The sequence below is a fragment of the Phoenix dactylifera genome, chromosome 5, assembly GCF_051530095.1.
Source record: "Phoenix dactylifera cultivar Ajwa chromosome 5, Ajwa_hap1_PhDact_Kaust_v1.1, whole genome shotgun sequence".
Classification (NCBI taxonomy): domain Eukaryota; kingdom Viridiplantae; phylum Streptophyta; class Magnoliopsida; order Arecales; family Arecaceae; genus Phoenix; species Phoenix dactylifera.
This window is the reverse complement of record NC_143194.1, coordinates 14,448,727-14,458,505: the sequence shown is the minus strand read 5'-3', so window position 1 is coordinate 14,458,505 and position 9,779 is coordinate 14,448,727. Positions and strand designations below refer to the sequence as shown.

The following is a 9,779-nucleotide window of genomic DNA, read 5'->3' as shown; positions in this document are numbered from 1 at the left end:
TAAAGCCACTGCTGCCAGGTATCATCTGTCAAGAGCAGGAAGCTTTTATGGGGGATAGGAGTATCTCCGACAATGTTTTGTTGGCCCAGAAAATAATGTGGGATCTTCAGCGGGCTCCAAAGCGCCAGAGCTTGATGATGACAATTAAAGCTGGATATGGAGCGAGCAAATGATAGGGTTTGGTGGGGTTTCCTCAGGAGAGCATTGGAAAGCTTTGGTTCCACAGGACCGGGATAGGCTGGGTGTCGGGTGGTATTCAAGGGCCCAGCTTCTCCTTCCTGGTCAACGGCACGCTGTCACCTTTCTTTCAGTCCACCATGGAACTCTGACAAGGATGTCCTCTGCCTCATACTTGTTCATTATTTGCTCTAATATGCTTTTCTGTGTTTTGCAGGCAGCGTGTGTGAACCGAGAGTTGGAGGCTTATGTTCCAACCCTGGGAGCCCGACCCATTTCACATTTACTATTTGTTGATGATTGTCTTTTGCTGGCCATAGCGAGAGTGAGGGATGCACGGGCTCTCAAGGGTGTGCGGTGGATTACTGCGTGGCTTTGGGGAAGAGAGTGAACCTCCAGAAATTAGCCATCTTCTTCAGCCCGAGCACGGAGCGTAGGGTCAGGAGGGAGATTAGGGAGATCCTGGAGATGCAAGAGCAGGAGGAGACATGGATCTATCTAGGGATACCCATCTCAAGCAGGAGGCTATAGGTTGCAGAGTGCTCTGGTCTGGCACAGTGGATCCAGAGTAGGTTGGAGGGCGTCATCTCTTTCTAAATTGAAAGAAATTAAGATATGAACGATATTTGGTTTTGACACTGCATGTTTTCATAACTGAAAAATGAAATAGAGAACTAATTGAACTTCGACCTGGCTATGTTGAGGACCCCGCCAATGGGGGCAGATACATTGGCAATTGACTCTCCTGAAGGACTTACTGCAAGAAGATTAGACGGTGTTTATAACCCTTCCACAGGGAACATGTGGTTATAGTGCAGGATCGACAAGATGAATTGAATATGTGAAAAGAATCTTAAGAATCTAAGAAATATTTGACTTGTACCTTGGAACTACATATATATATATATATATATTCTACATATTATTGCTTGATTTATCTAGCTAGAGTATTTATTACTTATTGGGTTGTTTAGCCCATTATACAATTTCTTGTTGTTTTACATATTTCGAGAACTAGTCTATTGGGGTTCCAAAATGGGAGAGCGACTAGACGGATTGTGGCGCAAGCTATCTTAGATTAGGGTTATTTAAGTTGAGTTATTATCTTGGACATTCATTATGATTGTTGGACATTGCAAGGTTTTGTTATTTTAAGAATTAAGTGTTGCATGCTGGTAAATTATTGTTCCACTGCATATTTAGAACTGTGAGACTTTATGACTTAGTCAATGGAATAAGATTGCATTTATTTAGATGAATTATTTTAGATTTATATAATTGAGATGTTTGGTTAAGATGCCTTGCATGCTTGTGGAGAAAGTTCCCTACGGGTGTGCGGCAGTTGGCGAGTACCCCCGGCTCGCGATCTTGGGTCGGGGGCGTGACAATGGAAGATTCAACGTAATCGAAAAAATGCAAGCAGACTACCAAAGGTGAAAAGCAGATGCCTTGGTATAGGGTAATACTGGGTCAACAAATGAAGACCTTAATTACAGCGTTGTTATTTTGCAGGTACTAAGAAGGTGATGATGGACATCCTATCAACCTCATGATCCTCGACCAATGAGATATGGAGGGTATTACTGACACCAATCTCAATAATCTAACTGGTGGTTAGGAACAAGTGCCATGTGAATTAAGTTGATTGAATCAAAGTAAGTGAGATTCATGCGACTCTAGTTTGACTGTGAAATCATATAGGGTATATACCTAGGCCTAACAGATAGTTTGGTTCTGAGGTGGAGAAGCAAGCCAAAAGGTCCAAGCTTGAGCCATTAGAAGACCAAGAAAATAATACCAATCTTGGCCTCCTAGGAACAAAAGACTATATTGCAAGCTGAATGAGGGGAGATGGCCTACATAAGCTGCATCAAAGGTAGATAAGGCATGATTATCGATCTAGTGGTTGCAGAATGATCATGCATGTATACTTACACAATGAAAGAATGGTTGGCAGCAATTATCAAAAATTCTAGGCATAGAGATCAGATGTAGGAAGTTACCGTTGGAGTGGACAATTATTGTATTTATAGAAAGTTACTAACTATTAATATAAATAAGTAGAATTATACTCTATAGAGGAATTCTTTGACAATCAATTCAATTAGTTTATTTTTATCTTTATCTTTACTTTTAATTTTATCTTTTATCTTGAGAGTAGGTATAACTTAGCTTTATACTATAGCCCCATGCTACACCCTTACTATAGCCCAACACTATACCCATACTGTAGCCTAACGCTGCTATACCCATTCTACCATAGCCTATAGCTACACCCGATCTATTTTTATCTCCTTCGAATAGCAGTGTAATTGTAGTGAAAGTCCTTGAAGGTCAAGGCACTTTGACCCACCCTACTCTCTATCCTTCATTCAACCTATAGTTTTCTGGCTAACTCGGTATTGGTGCACGCCCGTGTACATTCAGGCCCAAGCCTTACCCGATCAAGCTTGGTGTGTTGCCCTCTACTCTGACCAACCGAGCTCTCCGAAGATCCCGCGTTACTTAGCTCGCCCATGATGAGACAAAAAAAAGGGTGCCAATTGGCTCATTTGAATTTTTGAGCTCAAAGTTGGTGGCTTAACTTCCTGTTTTGATTGCAAACAGGTCAAGTTAGACTAGGGCATGCTTGACCCTAACCCGACTTGCTTTCATATATGGGTCTTGATGTTAGGGTCAAACCCAATCCAGTAGATGATTGGGTCAAGCCAAGTCGGGTCCATGGAAAATATTTCAAACCCAATATGTTGTTCCGATCGAGTCGAGGTCATGTATGACCTGGATATAGCCCACAATATTCGAGTCTAGGTCGCTAACAAGATTTTATGAAGTAAATTTTGTTATTACTTCTAAATCAAACTGAGTTTTCACTATCCCAAAATTATTTAATAACATAGTCAAAACTTCATGAACTAATATTTTTCTAATACTGCAATCTTCTTTAAGAGATTAATATCCTAAACAGCTGGCCTTTCTAAATATAGTGAAATTAATTTGAGCGTTTTTCTCTTCATAGAGAAAAAAATAGAAAACTTGAAGTACTTCCTTCAATTTGGGTTGGGTCAGATTGGATAGCTAAATAAACTTCAAAATAAATCCAACCCAAAATGTGAAGCATGTCTAATATTTAAACCCGACCGAACCGCACGAGTCTTTTAGATTGGGTTGGATCAGGTCAGGTCATAAAACAACCCGGCCTATTTGCGGTGGCAATTCTGGCTAAGCAATAATTTATATTTTTTATTGTAATCAAGGAAAAAAAAAAAAACAGATGGCTGTTGCCTGTTAGTGTTAGCCATGCAGTCGCATAAATACCACGCGGTCTGGGTTTCAGACTTCGGCACGCACCCTCACATGTTGTTCCACATCCGCCGACACGCGATTTCTGCCCATTCCCTCCAACTTCTTTCAAAAATTATCTGCTATCGCTTCTCTATTTCCAGCTCCAAAGCCAGAAGGCTAACCAAGAAGAGATGCATCTCCCTCCTCGAAAATTGCAAGTCCATGAAGCAACTGAAGCAAATCCACTGCCAAATCCTCGTCTCATCCCTCCACCTCAGCAGGGATGTGATAGATGACCTCATGGTCTTCTGCACCGATCCTGTGTCCGGAGACCTAAACCATGCAACAAAGGTGTTTGAAACCCTCGAGAGCCGATCACTTTTCATCTACAACTTAGTGATTAAAGCATTCACAAAGAAGGGTAATCTAAAGAGTGCTCTCCTTTTGTTCGATAGAATGAGGGAGGAGTGTTTGCGGCCAGATAATTTTACATACCCCTTTGTTTTGAAGGCGATAGGCAGCCTTCACATGGAATTGGAAGGGAGAAAGAACCATGCACTCGTTGTTAAAACTGGACTTGATTTCGATCCATATGTAAGGAACTCACTGATAGGCATGTATGCCGACATGGGTAGAGTTGAGATTTCACAGTTGTTGTTCGATGAAATGCCTGAAAGGGATATAATTTCTTGGAATGTTCTCATCGCGGCTTATGTTAAATGTGGGAAGTTTGGGGACGCTATCTTTGTCTACTGGAAGATGGATCAGGAGGGTGTTAAGCCTGATGAAGCTACTTTGGTGAGTACACTTTCTGCTTGTGTTTCAACAGGGAATTTGGAGTTGGGAACAAGAATTCATCGTTATATGAATGAAGAATTTAAATTCAGTGTGCCTCTTGGAAATGCTTTGTTGGATATGTATGCGAAATGTGGCAGTGTAGATATGGCTCGTAGGTTCTTCAGTTGCATGCCAGAAAGAAACGTGATCTCTTGGACTAGCATGGTCTCAGGATATGTGAATTCAGGCCAGTTGGATGAAGCAAGACAGTTGTTCAACCAGAGCCCTGCGAAAGATGTAATTCTTTGGACTGCTATGATTAATGGATATGTGCAGTATAATCACTTTCAAGAAGCTATGACACTTTTTAGAGAGATGCAGCTGAAAAGAGTCAAACCCGATAAGTACACGGTTGCTGCTCTTCTTACAGCTTGTGCTAGTTTGGGAGCACTCGAACAAGGAAAATGGATTCATGGATACATCGAGGACAATATGATAAAAATTGATGCTGTGGTTGGCACAGCACTAATAGACATGTATGCAAAATGTGGGTGCATAGAGAAGTCCTTGGATATATTTAGGGGAGTGGAAGGAAAGGACACTGCAACATGGACTTCAATTATCTGTGGGCTGTCTCTAAATGGGCAAACAAGCAAAGCACTTGAGTTATTCACAGAGATGAAAAGTGTTGGAGCTGAACCAGATGATATCACCTTTATTGGTGTTTTAAGTGCTTGCAGTCATGGAGGATTGGTGGATGAAGGCCGTAAGTATTTCGACGCTATGAAGAAAGTGCGTCACATAGAACCCAAATTAGAACACTATGGCTGTTTGGTTGATCTCCTTGGCCGTGCTGGTCTTTTAGATGATGCAGAGAAGTTGATTGGAAATATACCCAATAATAATGATAAAAGTATCTTACCTTTGTGGGGTGCTTTGCTTAATGCTTGTAGAATCCATGGTAATGTTGTGATGGGTGAGCGACTGGCCAAACAAGTAATTGAACTAGAGTTTGGAAATCCTGGTCTACATACTCTTGTGGCTAATATATATGCTGCGGCAGACAGATGGGATGATGTCACCAAAATAAGGAGGAAGATGAAAGATCTTGGCATCAAGAAGACACCAGGTTGCAGTTCAATTGAAGTGAATGGCATGATTCATGAGTTCCTTGTTGCCGATACTGCATCTCCTCAAAGAAGTCAGATTTACTCGGTGCTGAACAGTATAAGCAGGCTTACGGACTCGGATGAACAAATCGAGATAAATGATCAAGTCATTATTTACACATCATACCTTCTGGAGAGGTGAAACATGATGTTCCAGGGCAAATTGTCCACTGAAAGCCACATGGTTAATAAACTTGCTTGATTCTGGGAGATTCTCCTGGGAACACCGTTCAAGCCAAATCTTACTGAAGCAGCCTATACAGTTGACAGTCACACATTTGATTTTGAGATCAAATTTTTGTTTTGATGCCAGAAGTTAAAGCTTACCTAAACTTGACTAACATAGCTCTCTGGTGTTTAATGAGGAATACAAGCTTAGTAGCTTCTATTGGTAAAAACAGTTCGCCCAAGTGGGGTATTTTCGTGCGAAGATGCTGCCTACACCTGGACATGTTGTAACCAGAACTCGTACAAAGTGGAAGCCAGAAGACTCGGAGGATTTTTGAAGAACATGTAGATGATATTCTTGAATTATATCTTCCTGGAATATGACTCAGCTTATGTGACTACTAGTTTAATAATATAGGATTGTTGACGGAGAACCTTGCCTTTATTGCCTCACTTGTTCAGGATATTACACTGAGGGGATTTTCCTCATTAGCAAGGTTGTTGAAGGAGTGAATACTGACAGTATACTTTGTTTATTCAATTTCTCTTGATGTGCGTTCTTTCACTGTTTCTCAAGTTAATGTATTCTTGTCATTCAGAAGAAGAATATCCTGATACATTCATTATAAAAGTGGATATAAACCATATAACATTTTCACCTTTTGGCTCAACTGATCATACACTGTTCAGAGTACTTTACAGCATTTCTATCACTCATCAAGAAACCAAGGTGAGGGCTGATTAAATTTACTATCTAGAAGGCAAAGGCTGCATTGGTCTTGGGTTTACTTGCCTTTTTATTTGAAAGGAAAACTTGCCTTTTTTTCTCATAATTGACTTACCAGTTTTTTATCTCCATAATTTTACATATGCTATATAATTGAAAATCCTTCTGCTCTATTCAACGAAGGAATGAAAGCTTTTTTTTTTTTTCACAATTGATTTAGCAGTCTTGTATCTGCATAATTTTATATGTGCTATATAATTGGAAATCTTTCTGCTCTTTTCAGTAAACAAATGAAAGCATAGCTAATGTAGCCTACTGTATTTGAAATATAAAGTTGATCTGTGCTGACTCAGGCAAGCCAGGTCCTTGTGGTGTTGACTGTGTTCTAGGTGTTTGAAGGTTACATGTAGAATCATCTCTTTTACTTAACCCACCTGGATCATTGTATTAGCAAAGACCACTCTAAAAATCAGAAACTTAGGAAGATTTTGATGCTTCTTTAATTATAAAAGTTATTGTTAGCCGCAATCTTGGAAAGCAACACATCCAGGAAAGATGAGCCCACTTTTTCCCATGCCAACCCATTATTTGTGCACGATAGGCTCTAATTGTCTCATTTTCATATGGCTTATTTTTTCTTTCCGCAGTGAATAGTTCTTCAGCTCTGCTCTACATAACAAAAAGGGGAATAAATTTAGAATAATTTTTCTGAGCATGATTGTGAATGATTCATTTGTTGCTTCATATATAGTGTGCGTGCTCATCTTTAATAAATCGGCTTTAGCTTGTAATCAAAGACAAAATTGTATATGGGCTGGTTTTAAAGGCACAAGATTGACACAGTTGATTCAACTTTTACTTTTGGAAGATATTAATTTGATCCATTTACAGCAAATAGCATCCAGAAAATATTGTGCTGGTGAATATTTGTTTATCTATTGTGTCTTATAGAGCTAAAATATCATGACACTGAAAAAGAAGAGGAATATTTGTCTCAGGTTAACCAATGGACTATAATGACAAGGTACATACTACGTACACTCTAAAACTTGGGCCACAAATTTATGGATTTTACCAGTGGCATAACAGATGCACTATGGAGTGCAGGTTTTCTGTCCAACTTCAAGAAGGCACTGCTTGTGGATTTTGTCAGGAGCTAGCACAAACTTGCCAAATATCTGGCAAGTTTATCTTTCGTTCCCAATAATCTTTATCCTAAGCAGGTTTAATTGCTTAATGTTTCCTCACGAGAGCATGCATGCATCTTAGTTGTTCATGTCCCTGGGAAAAGCATTGCAGACCTACATCAATTTATGCACAACTATACCTAAATCTTACTGATCTAATATTGCAGTAATTCAACCAAGAACTAGTACTTAATTTAACTAAGCCTTAATCCCAAACATGGTATGCTGAACCCCGTACTGGACCGGTACCGACAGGCACTGGTCCAGTACAGCCCTTGAAATCGTTTCCGACCTAGCAGAACCGATCGGTTCTAACTCTGTACCGGTGCGAACCGGCTCGGTTCGCATCGGTACGGGTTAAATATTAAATTTGCCGCACGCTGTGGCCTTTTTGAAGATATTTTTTGTTCTTCATCTCATGATTTGAATCATTTGGAAGTAATAAGATGCATCATCTAGTTTAAACCTTAAACCTAAACATAGAAACATCAAAAAAAAATCCAAAAGAGAGAACTCCAAAAAAAAGCAAAACGACGCTGAAGCTGAAACCCAGCAGAACCAGCCAAACCGGTATGGTACCGGTACCGGTGCCTACCGGTACCGGTGCCTACCGGTACATCAGTACGGTTGGTACGGCGGACCTTGATCCCAAACAAATTGGAGTTGGATACTTTAATCCTTTTTCTTCATTCCGCTTGATTTAAGACCATACTTTTTGAGAGATGTTGAGATATTAAGTCTTTCCTGACTAATTTAATTACGAATTAGCAAAACCAATCCATTCTGCAAGGCCAGAACAAGTGAAGAAAGCTCTTCAACAGGTGTATAATGCTGCCACAGACAAACTCAAGGAGAAGAAGCAGAGCTTCTCTTACCCATCCTTCCTGACAACATTGATTCTTTATATGGTGTGTTAGCATTTCTCACATTCCATCAATATGCTGTGACTGTTCTTTCTGTATATTCTTTGTTTATTATGTGCGCATGCCCATTATTGCAATAATAGTCTTTTGATTGTGATGCTTGTATATGAACATTGGCGATCTCGGACAAAGATGTGCAACTGATTTGGGATTGATATGCCAGTGCTGCCTAACAAATCATGTTTTTAAAGTTAGCAAACAATGCCTGGCAACTGTGTCACTGAAAATTAATATCAAGGTATTTTAAGCACTTTATTCATTTTTCCGATAAAGAAATACATGGGGGAGGAAGAAACACCATGTTATATGATTCCTTACCTCCATTTCTTGTCTATATGATTCATGTAGATTGGAGGTAGAAATACCATACTTCTATATGCTATAAGTTGGAGAATTCCCTTGGTTCAGTGATATACCTATCATAATTTTTAGAGCAGATGTAACTCATCCTGAAACTGGAGAGGACTCTAGTCCATCAGTTGCTGCTCTAATGATTCCATTATTTAGAATTTGTATGTATAACAGACTGATGATGATACCCCTTAGTATATTTTCTCTAATCGATCCGTGCTTACAGGTTGTTGCTTCCCAAGACTGGCCTGAAGTGACAAAATATGCTGGACTTGTTTGTGCTCAAGTTCATTGACAAGAATTCATTCAGGATGTGTTCAAGACATGGCATGATTCTCAGCAGGGTACAGTTACGGGAGGCATGCTCATGCTTGTTTCTCTTTCCTTGAAAAGGGGACTTCAAATTACATTTACTGGAGAGCAATCAGGTATCTACCTGGGGGCATGGTGAGGCTGTTGATGGTTAGATTAAGGTTGGATGCCTGTGATTCGTTGAATGGCAAGTCCTTCTTCATTGGAACTTTGAAACTAATATTTGCACTCTCATATCAGCTGCTGAAGCATTCATACGAAAATTTGCCAATGAAAATATCAAACCATACATCTTTACATAACTACAAGTTATTACAGAAAGTCCATGCTTTTTTACATAATTTTTTTGTCTTTTTAAGGCTTGCAACGATAGGAAGAAGTCAGAATATATAATTGTATAATCATATGTAATTCATCTCTTTACCTGTTTTTATTCTTTTCTTTTTTTCTTTTTTTTGCCAATATGTCAGTCCCATGGTTGATATATATCAACCAAGATATCAGGATATCTTGAAACATTTTAAAAATGCTTCATTCTTCATCTGATGATTTTATTTATTTAACTTGAAGATTTGCCTTTCTCTATCTAGTTTATTAAGTTAAATAGGATGCTAATGAACGTTAACTCTACACATGTATGTAATTAGCAATATGCCACCATCATATTTGTTCATTTGTACTGCAAACTTGTGGTTTGAGACAATTA

General features: G+C 39.3%; 1 protein-coding gene across 1 annotated transcript; it reads left to right on the top strand.

The window, feature by feature from the left end:
• The first annotated feature begins 3,521 nt into the window (after positions 1-3,521).
• Positions 3,522-8,269, top strand: LOC120105034 (Pentatricopeptide repeat (PPR-like) superfamily protein). The gene has a single exon (XM_088721707.2). It carries the CDS (start codon positions 3,532-3,534, stop codon positions 5,545-5,547), a length of 2,016 nt encoding a protein of 671 aa, XP_088577833.2. The 5' UTR covers positions 3,522-3,531; the 3' UTR covers positions 5,548-8,269.
• The last annotated feature ends 1,510 nt before the right edge of the window (positions 8,270-9,779 follow it).

Coding starts and splice junctions, on each gene's coding strand:
- LOC120105034 (XM_088721707.2), top strand. CDS start 3,532: ATGTTGTTCCACATCCGCCGACACGCGATTTCTGCCCATTCCCTCCAA.